At 35.0% G+C, this 16896-nt stretch overlaps 1 protein-coding gene across 1 annotated transcript; it reads left to right on the top strand.

Annotated features, from left to right (window-relative positions):
* The first annotated feature begins 5708 nt into the window (after nt 1-5708).
* On the top strand, nt 5709-6365 carry LOC145660913 (uncharacterized). Its single transcript, XM_081726347.1, has one exon. The coding sequence runs from the start codon at nt 5709-5711 to the stop codon at nt 6363-6365; it is 657 nt and encodes a 218-aa protein (XP_081582473.1).
* Nucleotides 6366-16896: the final 10531 nt, after the last annotated feature.

Genomic DNA, 16896 nt, shown 5'->3' with positions numbered 1-16896 from the left:
GGTAATAGTAGTAGCTGGAAAATAGAGCGTCTGTATGACGTGTTCGGGATATTACCCGGGAGAAGGTGGTATGATATGGCGCCGTGGAATAGAATGCTTAACGGCTATTGCTGCACCACCACGTGCGATGTTTTGTGGCAGATCAGAGCGTATGAGATAATAACGTGGAAGATAGAAGCGGTCAGATCGTTTTAGAAAGGTTTTATTAAGAAGGATGCTATCTGCATTGTGCTGCGTTGCTAAAGTTTCTAGGAGAACTCGGTTGGTAGGTAGCGAACGAATATTGCAGAATAGCAATGTAATAGTATAACAAAATACTTTGGATAGATTGGATAGATTAATAATTACCTGTACCTTGGGCAGAAAGTGCTCATACATGTGCACTATACTTAATAGAATGTTAATTTAATAATAACAAAAGAAGAATGTTTTTAATATATGTAAAATATTATTATGGGATAGTTGTGGCTATGTAAATGTTTTATGGATACTTAGTCAGCAAGTTTGTGTGCTTGACAGTTTGAAGGAAAATATATTATAAAGTATATCAGCTAATAAACCATTTTAGCAACGTTCATCGACGTTATCATTTTAATAGAAAAGGTGAGAATAATGCTATATAATTATTAAAGATAGTTTTTACATGCAAACTAATACTACCACTCAATATTTGTATATCTTACTTAGACGGACCAGGTTGACGACTACCCTTGGTGAGTCGTTATAATAGTCGTCCTTCTCTGACCTGTACTATTCATGATGGGTGTCTGTATGAAAATAGAAGTAGGTTGAGAGTCCGGAATATGTAGCTGCCATAAGGAGCTGGAATATATCGAAGGCGGCTTTGGTTGCATGATTTAGTATAGCCTCACGATGAAAGGGAAAGGCATTTTGAAGAACGATAGTGATGAACTTCAAAATACTTTCCACAGTAGGCGGTGGTAAGTAAGATGTTTGTGTGGTCGCTGTGGTACTAGTCGGACGTGATGAGACATGAACGCGTAAAGGTACAACAGTCTCGGGCTTATCTGGAAGTGGTTTAGGTTTGCCCTTACATTTGTAGGAGTAAGTTGGATGTTCCCCGTCACAAGTGTTGTATCTGGAGGGTTCATTGAGCTTAGGACACTCCTTTATTTTATGATCTCCTTTGCATTGGGAGCAGACGGAAGGATTTGTGCACTTGTTCGTTGGATGCGCATTATAAGTTAGGCAATTTTCACACCGTAGTGAGAGAGGCGGGGGTGTGCGTGAAGGCTCGACCCGATGGTGGCAACGGTAGATGTAGACACCATTATTTAGAAGATCGTCTACCAGTGCTGGATCATCTGTTAGTAGTCTGACCATATATGTAGGGCCATTAGCTTTTTTAATACGGAGAGCTCTAGTAGGTTGAATCCCATCTTGCTTTAGTTCCTCTAGTATGTCTTGTTCGGTATAGGTAGGATCAACTCCACGGATAACTACAGAGAGTAATGGAGTACGCCGAGGCGGTGTTTTGATATGAGGAGTTGAATTTTCGGGTTAACGCCAAACATTGCTGGTCCCACTTTATAGATGAGATGCTTATAAAGATCGGGGTTCTTTGTTTTTAGGATGATTCCGTTAGAGGTCTTGTTTAATTGATGGAGGTCCAGTCTAGAACAGTAGCGTATTAGTTTTTGGTAAAACTTTTTGATGTCCATGAGCTCAGCAGGAAGATTAGTAGATAGAATTGTAAAAATTAGAGTAGGAACAATGTCCATAGTAGCTTCTGAAGTAGATTGAAGTTGGATGTACTGGTTCTAGGAGGACTGCGCAAAGCATCAGTGTATCTAAGCTTTTTAGGTGAGCGTGAACGGTCTCTGTTTGGTTCACGAGTTGGTGACAGGCTAGAGGTAGAGGAGTGAGATGCTGAATGTGCACGCGCCCGTGGGCGGTCTATTGGTGGACCCATAACAGTTGGCGGTAGTTTATGTCTTTCAACTCGACGGTCCGGCGGATCAGAACCCGGCATTAGTGAAACTATTTAAGTACTGCCTTGTCAAAAATTGAGTAAGAAGTTGCAGATAAAGCGATAAACAGCACACAGTTGATTTCCAGTAGCTCCGCCTCCGAAGAGGAGAGAATAAATCGAATAGCCGAAGAAATAGCCAAGGTCGTCAACTTAGGATCAATTTCGTTTGTTTACCTCCGTGGAGGCTTATAGTGATGACGGTTGTTTCCTTACCCTGAAAAAGCCAAGTAATCCAACCGTATATAAGAAGATCACGATTACGATTGAACCAATGGGGATGGAAATCCAAGGACTCGCTTATTTTTCTCTCAGCTACGGATACCCTATTTTTTTTACCTGGTTAGAGATTCCAGGTGGCCAGTTCGACACCAAAGACATCACCTTCAAAATATATTATACATAACTAATAATTGTCAGTGAAAATTTTACTTTTGGAGTTTATTATTTGCAACGAGCAAAGCTTTATGTAGTATCTTTGACATGTTTACCAAGTAACAAATAGCGCAACATATTCTGCTGTAATCGGTCACGAAAATAATTTTGTAAACCTATGAACTGTGTGACAGTAGTTACATCAGTACAGTGCTGCCACCTGTTGATCTTGTATCCTAGCTCAGCGGACGTTATGGAGCTTTTATAATCATTCAGCTGTCATTCGTCGAAAAGTCTCTATAACACCGCCTGGAGGAAGAAGACACCTACCAAAAATGAAGATTACTTTATATTGTTGACGAGAATGAGAGTAAAAGAATGAAAGTAAAAGTATACACTTGCACGGTATTATGGACGTCTCATACACACGTACATTAGCCATGCAAATGCATATGTACACACAACGGCTTCAGCACCGGTAATTTAAATGTGTTTCATTCACGCAAATGCACATGTGCACATCCACGGCTTAAGCACGGGTTATATAAATGTGTGCTTCATCCATGCAAATGCAGATGTGCACATAACGGCTTAACCACGGGTTACGTACGTGCGCTGCAGCCATGAAAATGCACATGTGTAAATAACGGCTTAAGCACGGGTTATATAAATGTGTGCTTCGTCCATACAAATGCACATGTGCACATAACGGCTTAAGTACGAGTTCGGTACGTGCGCTGCTTCCACGCAAATGTACATGTGTACATAACAGCTTAAGCACGGGTTTCGTACATGCGCTGCATCCATGCAAATGTACATGTGTATACAACGACTTAAGCACGGGTTATATAAATGTGTGCTTCATTCATGCAAATGCACATGTGCACATAAAGGCTTAAGCATCGGTTTCGTACATGCGCTGCATCCATGCAAATGAACATGTGCACATAAACGGGTTATGTATGTGTGCTTCATTCACGCAAATTCACGTGTACGGCTTGTGCATGTGTTATGTATGTGTTCATCATCCACACAAATGCATATGTGCAGAAATACGGCTTATGCATGAATAGTACACATGTGTCGTACACGTACGTGTTGTCTGGGTGGAAAGTGGAGTAAAATATTGCATTTATTGGCTTAAATCTAGGGTGTAAATTGTCTGCCAAATATAAATTAGCTTCTGTAACCAAGATGTTGTACGGAAATATAGAAACAAAGAGAAAGACTGTTGTCTTAAATTTGGAAGTGACATGCTCTATAGCCATGAGCATTTATTCGTTAAGAAAAAGACACGCAACATAAGAGAGTCTGTGTGGGTAGAGTGGCGGACTAGTAATTCTTACGCTGTTTTGAACCCAGATCGAATCTCATCCGATCCCGTTCAATTTTTCTCTTTACAAAACATTATAGAAGTATATAATTTTTATGTTAATAAGAACTGAAACAATACAATAAGGAAATAACTTTTTGTTTCCTCTGATGACGTATTTATTTAGAATTAGTGTACTATTAGTAATAGGGATTGCTTTCAGTTTATACTGTTGTATAGCTTCTTTTCTCATCCTCTTTTCTTGAAAAAACAAATTTGTCTCCAATAAAGTATGAAAAATATATATAGACAGAAACAGACATCTTAGTATCAAACGTGATTTATCGTGGTGAAATAAACAAGTTTCCCGTTATTTAAAAATATATAGAAAATCATTGAATTTGGTGTTTAGGTTTTTAGCATGCTATATATATTCTTTGTAAGACTATACTTTATAAGGCAAAATGTGCGATCATACCCACAAATTTAGCTAGTGAGTGAAAGATGTTTTCGGCACAAATATTTTACAGGTTTAGGTGCATGAAACACCAATACACCATGCTCTACGACCTTCGTTTATTTCACATTATTATCCGACATATCATAGCAGGTAAACAGCAGCATCAATCGGCAAGAAGAACTGCAAGTTGTGGTCTTAGTCTGTTTTTGATGCTCCGGACTCGATCGCCTAGCATGCCCGTCTATACCTTGACTCATACGTCTATCATTCAGTGCAGGCACGTATCGAGCTCTTCTTTTCGGAGGGGGCCCAACACGAATCCTCGTAAGCACGTAATCCTAATGTTTCAAAAGTATCAATAATAATAATAATAATAATAATAATAACAATGCAACAGTTCTGTATTTCCCTTAAACGTTTCTTACTTTTCACTTATGAACCGGTCAAACTGCATTCTAACACAAACGAAATCAAAAAATACTTTCTAGAGACATGTAAGGAAAACTGTCTGCTACGTATATCACATAATAAAAATAGCAAATGGCAATGAGTGTATCGTTCAAATACAGTAATGTTATAAACAGAACGGAAACGAAATTGTAATCCCATTTAAAAGTGTTCTTTAATTCCACCTGGTATCAATGGCATTACGGTATATTCTTACTAGTAACACATATATATTCAGAATCATCAGTTGGTCAGAGGATGTGTGGAGTGCGAGCTCCGTGTTATTTTGTGTTTCAGTGAATTATCCTGTTCTTTTTTTATTACCGAAGAGAGTGAGGTGAACATGAAGTGTTACTGATTATAACAACAGTATATGATTATGATATAGAGGTGAGATTAATCCCAAGAACTGAAAATTTGGTGACTTCTACTTGTAAACAAACATTCCATTGAGGCTGGTTGCTTGACCCTGGAAGGCTGGCAAAGCAAGTGGAGTATATACATAAGTGAAGAATAAGATACGTATAAATAAACTATTATTATTGTACTAAATAATCAACAAGTTAGTAACAATACCACGTTACATTAAAAGGAACATCGATAATATCGTGATAATTAAGAGCATTTATTTGGATCAGTACTTTGTTTACATTGCATTGTGACAGTGTTTTGTTCCGGTGAGCAGGTTGCCAGTTCCTTGGGGTCTAGTTTGCTAGTACTGTTATTAACCGCCTTTTGGAATCCTGATATTTACTTTGTATACACTTACAATGTCATCCTGTTCGAGATGCAATTTGAAAATACATCGTTATGATGATGCACTACAGTGCTCAAAAAGGAACTGTAATAAACTGTTTCATATATCGTGTTATAATATGTCGGTGGAAATATATACTGATCTGAAACAATCAGGTATCATTAGAGAATGACTTTGTAATGAGTACAAAAATTATGTTATCACCGAAAATACTGAGACTACATCTGTCAATAATGCAGCCTTAATTGGAGCTAAAGTTCCCTCTGTTTCAAAATCAACTAATAATCCTACTAAAATTACAGACATAGCTATAAAACTTGATGAATTGTGTGATCAGATTGCACATCTTACAGCCAGTGTTCAGTTCATGTCCAATAAATATGATGAATTGCTAAAAAAAATTGAAGTAGAGGTGACGGAAAATATTAAACGGGACAAAGAAATCACAAAACTAAAAGCGGAAAATGTAATGTTGAAAAATCAAATAGAACAACAGGCCATGGAGTTGAATGATCTTAACCAATACGGGCGTAACAGAAACATTGAAATTCATGGAATTCAAGAGCGTGTTGGTGAGAACTTAAAGGATATAGTAATTGATTTGGCAGGGAAATTACGACTAAATTGTGAGGAACAAGATATTGATGTTATACATCGAATATCAAATGGTAGTGGTAAAAATAAGAGGAAAGCAATAATTGTACAGTTCAAGACACGATCTGTGAGGGATAGTTGGCTAGGTAAAAGAAATTCAGGATTAGTTAGTAACAACATAGTTTCTGGAAGTGATGATCAAAAGATTTTTATAAATGTTAACTTATCCCCTAGAAATAGGCAGCTCTTCTGGAAAACGCGAAACGCGGCAAGAAATACTCAACACAAGTACTGCTGGGTTAATGCTAACGGTCAAATTTTAATTAGAAAAAATGAAAATAGTCCGGTAATGGTTGTAAAATCTGAGGAGGACATACCAGGTTTTCGTAATTCTGTCAATGAAGGAACCAACGATTTACTTATTAAGTAATTGGTAAATTTGGATGTTGCTGAAAATATATGAAGTCAGCCGCATTTGTATTCAAGGGATAAATATGGTTGCATGAGTCAAAAATCATTACACTGGATATAATAATGAGTTCAGTAACTAGTTTGAAAATAGTTTACAATAATATTGATTATTTATGTTACAAATTGTTTCAGAATAATGTCAGTAGTTAATAGCACATTTCATATCTTTTATCAAAATGTTAATGGTTTAAAAACCAAAGTTATTGAATTTTATTTGAGCTCAATTACGTATGATTTTGACTGTGTGGCTATTACTGAGTCCTGGCTAAAAAATGAAATATTTAGTTCTGAATTATTTGATGAAAGATATCAAATTTTCAGGAAGGATAGAAATTTTGAACGTTGTGGAATGCGTGATGGGGGAGGTGTGGTCTTGGCCATTAAAAATAAATATACTTCAGAGAGAATAAGTAAATTTGAGTTACCGGACTATGAAGATTTGTGGGTTAGGATAGAAATATCAGGATCAAACTATATATACATTTGTGTAATATATTTTCCTCCATACAGTAAAGAGGAACATTATTTGGAATTTCTTAAGAACATTGAAAAATTCAAAGAATTATCACTATCCCAAAATGTTTTAATAATAGTGATTTCAATCTTGGACTGCTAACAGAATATATGAATGGAAATTATTCTGTAACATTAAGTACTTTAGAAATTAATGTGTTGCATAAATTAAACTTTTTAAAATTTTTCACAGTTGAATACTGTTAAAAATGTAAACGACAGAATTTGGATGTTGTATTCAGTAATTCACCCAATGTTGAAGTGTTTGGATCTGACGTTTACTTTGTTCAACAGGATAGACATCACCCGTGCTTGAATATTAGTATTCAATTCTTAAAAAGTTGCAAAATATATAGGGAGCTTGGTGATGCGGTTTATGATTTTAACAAATGTGATTTTCTAAAGTTATATCAGCTTTTGAAGATTAAAAAATGGGATTCGTTGTATGTAATTAAAGATGTAGATGAAGGTGTTAATTACTTTTATTCTGAATTATATAAAGTACTTGATAAAAGTGCACCTAAAAAGTCAATGAGTAAGCATTTATACCCGCCTTGGTTTACTGTTGATATAATTAAAAACTTAAAGAAGAAAGATCGTTTGAGACGTTCATTTAACAATTCTAAACGCTATTCTGATTATATACGTTTTGTTGATATTAGGAAACAAATTAAGTCTAGTATTGAACTGGCTTATAAAAATTATAATCAGAAAATAGAAGAGAACATCATCAAAGAACCTAAGGTATTCTGCAGATATGTAAATAGTAGAAGATGTCCAAATTTGACTAAGAAACGTTCTGTTCTTGAGTACAACAACGATAAAGTTATCGATAATAAATTAAAATGTGAAGCCTTTGCCACACATTTTCAATCCGACCTAATATAGATTTATCTGAAATATACTCAATTACAACACCCTCATCTGCAGATATAATGGTTTTAGATAAGATATATGAATTTGAAGTTGAAGCAGCAATAAATAAAATGAAAAGTAAAAGATCATTTGGTCATGATAGTATACCATCTTATATTTTCAAGGGCTGTAAAGAATTCCTCATCAAACCATTGACTTAATTGATAAATTGTATATTTGTTTTTGTATGTTATAACCTGAAGAAGGAAAAAAGTAATTTTTATGTTTAAATACTAGTTATATGAATGTTTGATGTTGCTCATCCTTTGATGATTGTATATAAAATTTTGTACTTTGTAATTGCCTTTGGGTGTTAAGTACAATAAAATATATTATTATTATTATTATTATTATTATTATTATTATTATTATTATTATTCTGCGGAAAAACGGTTTTAGGGGGCAAAATCCCCCACCCAAAATTTTGAAAGTTGACGCTCGAAAGACAAAAACAAGTGGACCAAAGTGAACGAAATTGTGCACAGATATTGTAGACGAAAAATGAAGGAATACATGTTTGGTATTTTCCTGGAAAAAACGGTTAGGTAGGGCACAGACCCCTCCAAACCTTTGATCATGAAATATCAAAAGTGCTAGTAACAATATGTCTGATGTGTGTAAAGGACGAAGAATTCCAACGACACTTTGTGTATGGATAATATGCAAAAACTAAACGAATACTTGTTTTTTTATTTTCTGCGGAAAAATGGTTTTAGGGGACAAAAGCCCCCATCCAAAATTTTGAAAGTTGACGCCGAAAGGCAAGAAGAAGTGAACCGAAATGAATGAAATTGTGCACAGATATTGTAGACGAAAAATGAGGGTTAACGGGTTTCGTATTTTCCTGAAAAAAAGAAAAACGTTTGGGTGGGACACAGACCGCTCCAAAACTTTGATCGTGAAATATCAAAAGTGCTAATAACAGTATGTCAGAAGTGCTTAAAGGACATGAAGAATTGGAACGACACATTGTGTAGGGACAATACGCAAAAAACAAACGAATACGGGTTTATTTTCTGCGAAAAAATGGTTTTAGAGGGCAGAATTCCCACCCAAAATTTTGAAATCGGGCACAGATATTCTAAACATAAATTGAGGTAATTGTGTTTCGTATCTTCCTGGAAAAAAGCGGTTGAGTGGGGCACGGACCTTCTATCAAAAGTGCAAATAAGTATACGTCAGAAGTTCCTAAAGAGTATGGAGAATTGCAACGAAACTTCGTATAGGGACAATTTGCAAAACAATAAATGAAATGCGTTTTAATTTGTACGAAGAAACAGTGTTGGGGCCTAGAGCCCCTCCGAAAAAAAAGTAAATATTATATTACCGTAAAAATGCAGGAAGGAGTGGACCGAAGCAAATGAAATTGTGTGTAGATATTGTATAGACTGTATGTAAAATAAGGACTTTCGTGTTTTGAAGATGTCCCTATCAATTTTGACACATCAACAGCAAACAGGAAATTAAGCGGCACGTGTTTTTGTTTATGCGATAAAAAAAAAAATTAAGGGTTAAAGTTGACTCGTGAAATACTATAAAATACGCTATACTGTTTGTGCTTGTTGTTGATCTGCCAAGTTTGAAGAAATCTGATGGAGTCACTTGTGAAACACGAGAGGCTTTATTTTTCATATCCAATATCTACAGACAATTTCATTTGCTTCGGTCCACTCCTTCCGACACTCAACGCCTCGGTCCACTCAACAGTTTTTTTTTTTCTTTTCAGGAAAATACGAAACACGTATTCCCTCATCTTACCTCTACAACATTTGTGAACAATTTCATTAAGTTCGGTCCATTTATTCTTGCCTTTCGGGCGTCAAATTTCAAAATTCTGGGTGGGACCTTTTGCCCCCTAAAACCGTTTTTTTCGCAGGAAATAAAAAAGCCGTATTTGTTTATTTTTTGCTTATTGTCCTAACACAAAGTTTTGTTCCAATTCTTCATGTAAATTTAGGCACTTCTGACATACTGTTATTAGCACTTTTGGTATTTCATGATCAAAGGTTTGGAGGGGTCTGTGCCCCACCTAACCGTTTTTTCCAGGAAAATACAAAACACGTATTCCCTAATTTTATGTCTGCAATATCTGTGCACAATTTCGTTCACTTTGATCCACTTGTTTTTGCCTTTCAGGCGTCAACTTTCAAAATTTTAGGTGAGGGCTTTTGCCCCCTAAAACCGTTTTTCCGCAAAAAAATAAAAAAGCACTTATTTGTTTATTTTATGTGTAGTATCTACCTGCCAAATTTTATCAATATCGGAGTGTTACACTTGGGAAGTGTTACTTGTTAGAATTATAACAACACATTGTCCATAGTTTGGACACTGACTCAAAGTAATCTGACATAAAAGAACCTCAAAAGGGAAAAAGTAGATTAATTAAAAAATGCTTGAGGTTTGGTAAGGGACAGCTTACAGGACCTCACGCTGGATACGTCACTGAGTCAATGCATTATATTTGTTTCTTGCAAAACATGATTATTAGATGCATAATATGTAAAATTATATCATAGTTTGACTTTTAACAGGTTTTTCCTTAACACATCCATATTATCCGGCGTTGTACCTGCCTGTTTTATGTCGGATAAGCGAAACTGTACTTTATTTTCAAAGATAGCATATACACAGGGGCTAGAGGTCTGCACTTGCCGGAATTTTTAGAACGGACCCGGCCCGTCCCCTTTAATTTATCATCTATAGGCATTAGCGGATTAAGGGCGGAGCCAATGGAGCCCAGGCTTCGGGGTCCCAAGCTCAGGGGCCCTTTAAAATCCCTCTGTTTAATACTAAAATATAGTAATCAACTTATTATATTATAGGCTTCAGACCGATGTTAATTTTTTTCCCGCTCGTTACGCTCGCGGTATCGCTAGATTTAAGTATTTCCATCAGCAGCATTTACCTATTAATAATGAATGCAATTATTTAATTGTTAATAATGAATTTAACTAAACTAATTATTGTAAACTTGGAGCACATTCAAATATTGCAGCATAGTTCTCGGTAGTTCCATAAGCCTATGAGGCTGTGGAAGGCAGCAAAGAAAATTTATGCACTGGAACTATTCTTAACATAGGGCCCCCTTAAAATAGTCGGCTCTAGGTCCCCAAAAGCCTTAATCCGCCTCTATCTATAAGCAATATTTCACAAAAAGCTGGTATTTTTTAACAAATGTGTTCATCATCAAGTTTTCATAAAGTAGTCCCTTTCTCCTTTAAGTAATTTCAGAGACCACGGTGTTTCAGTGGTAGAGCGTTCACCTCTGGTGCATGGAGTCCTTGGTTCGATCTATCCTCGCGCCAAGTAAACCCTGTGCTGGACAAACACTGTGTGCGTGGGTTTTTTCGAGGTTCTCCCGTTTTATCCCACTTTGTTCATTCGACCATTTCATTCATTTCTTATCATCACTGTCTCCTTTAGCCTATCCGGCATAAACGTGGGACGTAAAACTTAAAGATTTCATTTCAAATCATTTCAATCAAAAAACAGTTGCAGGAAGTATGTAATTTCGAATAAAACAAACTACTATATACAATTCTGAGTATATTATTCTTTTATGAAATTCTCGTGAACTTTATTTCTAAATCGAAGGGTAAGAAAACTAAATTCACTCTCTTATTATTAGAGATCCATTTCAATTGAAACAGTTGGAATAGTTGGAAAAAAATTAAAAAAAAAAAAAAAACATATCCTATATTCCAGTGTGCCACAATCGGTATAACGCGGCACACTGGTGTGTCCAGCAAAGTGAACAGTGTGACTAAAACTTTTTCCTATTATTTGCAAGAACATTTGTCGAGTTTCTGTTATTTATTATTATTATTATTATTATTATTATTATTATTATTATTATTATTATTATTATTATTATTATTATTATTATTATTATTATTATTATTATTATCAACGATTCTTCCATGGATCAGCTGTCTGTATACGGTTAAGCAACCACAAGTATCACATTGAGGGAATGAGTATAATTATTTACATTAATAGTAATACAAAAGTCTATTTGCTTGTATATTCTACCGGGAATAACTGCATCCGTCTAGAAAGCTAGGACTAACAACAAAGAGATCCGATGTTCTGACCACACACTGCCCCAAATCGTGAGTGCCACAAGTTCTCTTCTACGCCTTAGCACCATAAGGGCTGTTACGTTCAGGGAGAGAGAGAGAAACAACTTAATTCCATTGCAGTTTTATGCTTATTAAATGTTAACTTATGTTTATAAATTATGTAAGTGATCGTATCGTTTTTGTTTTATTATTATTATTATTATTATTATTATTATTATTATTAATAATAATAATAATAATAATAATAATAATAATAATTCTTATTATTATACATTTCTTAATACGTTGATTGCCATGTGTATGGAATTCCATACACGCGGCTCTCCTGTGTAGCAGAGCGTGATGATTTTCCATACGCAAACAATGTAGATATTCCAAGTTTGTTGTGTTCGTTCTATAGGTGTGTATGTAATTAAATACATATGGCGTACAAATCAAAATTTAATGTCCATGCCACGTATATGCAAAACCATACACAAAGAAATTTATGAACAAAGACATTGAGTTTGAGTTTAACGTCTCGTTCAGCAATGAAGCTATATGAGACGTCGGCCTACTGATTAACGTGGACTCCGAACCACGTGAGCACTCGCCGGGAATCGAAGCCGGGTCTTCCACGCCAAAGGCGCGTACGCTAACCGCTTAGCCACTAAGGAGCTCATACACAGAGACACTTATGGGCTAAAACAAAGGCGAAAACAAAGATGTGTAATGTGATTTTGAGTTTATCGTCCCTTTCAACAGCGAGGCTATATGAGACGTGGACCTACTGATTAACGTGAAATCCAAACCACATGAGCTCCCGTCGGACGAAAACAAAGAATTACTGACGGATTGCAGTCCGTGATGCACAGGTTATAACGGTCAACAGTTTTAAATTTAAACAAATATAGTTTTAATTAAGCACCAAATTTAACTTGCAGTGTACAGTAGGGAAGTCTCAGGAGTTTGCTAGGGTCGTTACAATATCAAAACCCGTCAAATACATCACTGCAAATCTGTCAGCAAGTCCCTATCAATATTAAACAGACATTGTTTTCTAATGTTCATTTCAATGCAAACCTATGTAGGCCCACGGACTTCAATATTTGAACTCAAACGAAGGTGCAGACTATCCATGATTTGCAGTTTTAAACTCTCTCTCTCTCTGTATTCTCCTAACATGTCTCCCGGCGATTACAACATTTTTGGGTATCTCAATCACTTCTTATGTTAGTAAGGTAGCTTTATCTAGAGGCCACTGATTAACCTGGCATTGTATTTTTCACTTTTTTACCTTTAGAATTGACAATCATCGTTTGGACATTTCAGTGACACCTACCTAATATTAACAACGTTTCTTCGATAATTTCGTAACATTGTATTATTTCTTTGTTGATTAGCTTGGTTAGACTTATTTAAAAATATATTTAAGAAAGGGTACGGAGCAAACGCACTGTACTTTCTCGCTCGAATTTTTTTACACTGACTTATGTTAGGCTGCAACTATTATTGAAACATTTATTTGGGAAATTGCGAATAAAATAATGTTTTGGAAAACTTTGCTAGAAGAAACTTCAGGCCCAAAAGTAAAGTACCCATTGGTCATGTTTCCGTTAGAAACAACTTGATCCATATATTACAATTATTAAGAATATAATTGTATGTGAACTGTAAGCAAAAGCGTCTGAGTAATTTCTGAGAAAATCATGAAAAAAGTCACCCCAAGAAAAAATTATCCCTTGTTGATCTTTTCAGGACAAACGAGCTATGCTATATTGTTAGTGTTTTCATAAAACATTTATTTATGAAATACGAACACAATCGCCTAAGTCGTTCTTGAGAAAATCGCAGGGTAAAACTTACTGTCAAAAGTAATATATTACTTCTAGATTTTCCGGATGAGGGAATTATACCATATAGCTAGGTTATTTATGTAACATGTATTTATAAAATATGAACAACAAACATCTCCTGAGTTGTTTTTAGGAAGGTCATCGGGAAAAGCTTACCCCCAAAGGTAAACTCTTCTATCTGTAATTTTGACAGTATATCGAGTAATTTTTAAGCAAATCGTCGGGAAAAATTTCACTGTCAAAGTAAACTATCTCTTTTGGATTTTCCTTTTCGGAACAAGCGAGTTATACCATATTGTAAGATTATTATAGAAAATATTTTTACTGAAATTAGAACAAATTTGTCTCACTGAGAAAATTGTCCAAAAAAATTCAACCCTTGAGAAAATAACTTCTTCTGTATGTTATCGGAATAAACGATTTATGCTGTATGTTAGTTTATTAATGAAACATTTCTTTACGAAATATGAACAAAATTGCCTGAGGCGTTAATGGGAAAGCCATCGGGGGAAAGCTCACCCTAAGAGTAAACTACTCCTTCGAACGAGTTGTCATATTGTTAGGTTATTAATGATACGTTTATTTATGAAATGTGGTTGAGAAAATTGTGCAAAAAGAACGCATACCATACAGTAAATTACACCATATATATCTTTTCAGAGAAATTATTCATTGACCGTGAAGATTTGTTAATAAAATATATATTTATAAAAAGTAAATAAAATCGTCACAGATTTTTCTCTTGAGAAAATTGAATTATTTTAAATTTTAATCCTTCAGTAAGTTGCCCTTACTTTTAGGTGTCGAAGGACATAAAATTTGAAAGATAGTATGTTATTAAAACGTTATGTCTAGAATTCGGTCCAGATACGTTGAACACTATGGCCTCTATTTGAGTGCGTGTAAAAGCGTGACGAACCGAGAGACGAATAGATGGACAGACATCGAAAAATCATTTTTTCGATATGTAGGAGCCATGTAACTTGAATTCATTGAAATCTGGTATTCAATTTTTATAACTATCACCACAGTTTCTTCTTTCGTCGCTCGAATGTGAAAACGAATAGGCCTACACCGACATGTAATGTGATAATTTGTAATCCCAAAAGTTTATTTTTTTTATGTTTAATGTGTTATCGCGCTAGAGAAAAAAACTTAGCATGTTACGTCATTTTATTATCAGCTTTTCACTCTACTGTATAATGCGGTATGACTATAGTTAATATCCATGGCATCTTTTGAAAGCATTCGTGTTCCTCACAAATAGAGATGTAAAATTTAGTTTTGTTTAAAGAAAGCATTCTTTATTTCTTACACAGACTTGCATTTGTTGCACTTGTGGATATAAAACAAAAGGAGAGAGAGAGAGAATCAATACTCTAAAAAGAAACACACACAGAGAAACACTAGAACAGTAATTTAACATCAGCTTTTTTTCTTCATGACAACGAGCTATCGCTGTGACTGTGTTCTTCACGCTGTGTGTAAGGCTGCAGGTCGCACATATTTTGTTTTTTTACTGTTCCTGATTCACAGACACACTCGCAGTGATTTGAAGTTACTTCTGTTGTGTAAAAACGGAGAGGGAATGATTAAGCATATTATAGCATAAACTCAAACCAATCGGTATTAATAATACTAAGCTAATTCTGAATAAATACGTCCTCAGAAAAACAAAAAGTTATTTCATTATTATATTGCTTCGGTTCATATTAACATAAAAATTATACACTTTCTACAATGTTTTATAAAGGAAAAAAATTGAACGGGATCGGATGGAATTCGATCCCGGGTCAAAACAGTATAAGAATTACTAGTCCGCCACTCTACCCACTTTTTTAACTAACTTTTTTATATTTATTTAGATGCAGGAAAGTATTATACATTCGAATACATAACATTTTTTCCAAAAAGGATAACTTATACTGTATTATGAACAAATAACAAGGAATCAAATCACAAACAGCAGAAACGTTAAAAAAAACATTAGTAATGCAAAAATTATGAATACATCATTGTTAATTTTTCATCAACAACAGCTAAATAATTCGAGAACTGTTTTCGTTTGATATTTTCAGTTATCTTCCATCGTTCTTTCAACAGGTGAAAATAGTAGTCTGCAAGGGTTGGCGTTTGACTTTGAATTAATATTCCACAGTTACACCACACAACCAGATTACACTATTTTGTTTGTAATGAGGATAATATGAAAAAGCAGGAAATAAAATCATTAGCGGGGAAATATCCTGGATCCCACAACGAACTAGAATACACATGATACGTGCGAACGTCAACCATATGTCGTGCACCAAATCACAAGTTGAAAGCCGATGTTGTAAAGTATCGTCTCTACTACAATGCGAACATGTTCCGATAGACATCAGCTTAATTTTCTGTAACTTTATACTAGTTGGTATGACGTCATGTACAATTCGGTACCACACAGATCGTTGATTGACATTTAGGACTGTGTTATTGATATTTTTCCAGATCATATCCCAATTATAGTTAGGAAAGTTGTCTTTTCGTTTAATAGTAACATTTTGTTTACACTGATATGAGCAGTACAAAATTTTAATATTCTGACGTTTGGGAGTATCTAAGTCTAGAACCATGTAACTAGAATTCAAGAGTACATCATATAAATATTTTACAGTGTTTGAAAGAATCGACCTATTAAGAGGAGGGGTGACCGCAGTGGCCTGCACCCAATAGAGACCCCAGATTTTAGCAAAACTGGGTGTATTTAATTTTAACTTGTACATCCAATTAATCAAATATAAAACAGTGCTTTTGCAATATATATCCACCATGTTGAGACCTCCAGCATTTTTAGATTGAGTAAGAACATAAATGGGTGTTTTAAAAATGTTACCTCTCCAAACAAGCCAATAAATTGCAGCTTGCATAGAGCGGGCAATTCGACCTGCCAACGGTAAAACAGGACTTAAATACCAAAGATGAGATGTAATATATGTATTAACAATCCAAATTCTTTGTTCAAGACAGTAGCCACAAAATTTCCACGATTGACATAAACCTTTTACCTTCTGGAGGGCTAGAGCCCAATTTTCTAAAATCATTTGTTGGACCGTGCAATAAAAATATACACCTAAAATTTTTATCCTATCAACATGGAGAATAG

Source organism: Thermobia domestica, chromosome 9 (genome assembly GCF_964235325.1).
Source record: "Thermobia domestica chromosome 9, izTheDome1.hap1.1, whole genome shotgun sequence".
NCBI classification, from domain to species: domain Eukaryota; kingdom Metazoa; phylum Arthropoda; class Insecta; order Zygentoma; family Lepismatidae; genus Thermobia; species Thermobia domestica.
The sequence above is the reverse complement of the archived record's forward strand: the minus strand, read 5'-3'. Positions and strand labels throughout refer to the sequence as shown.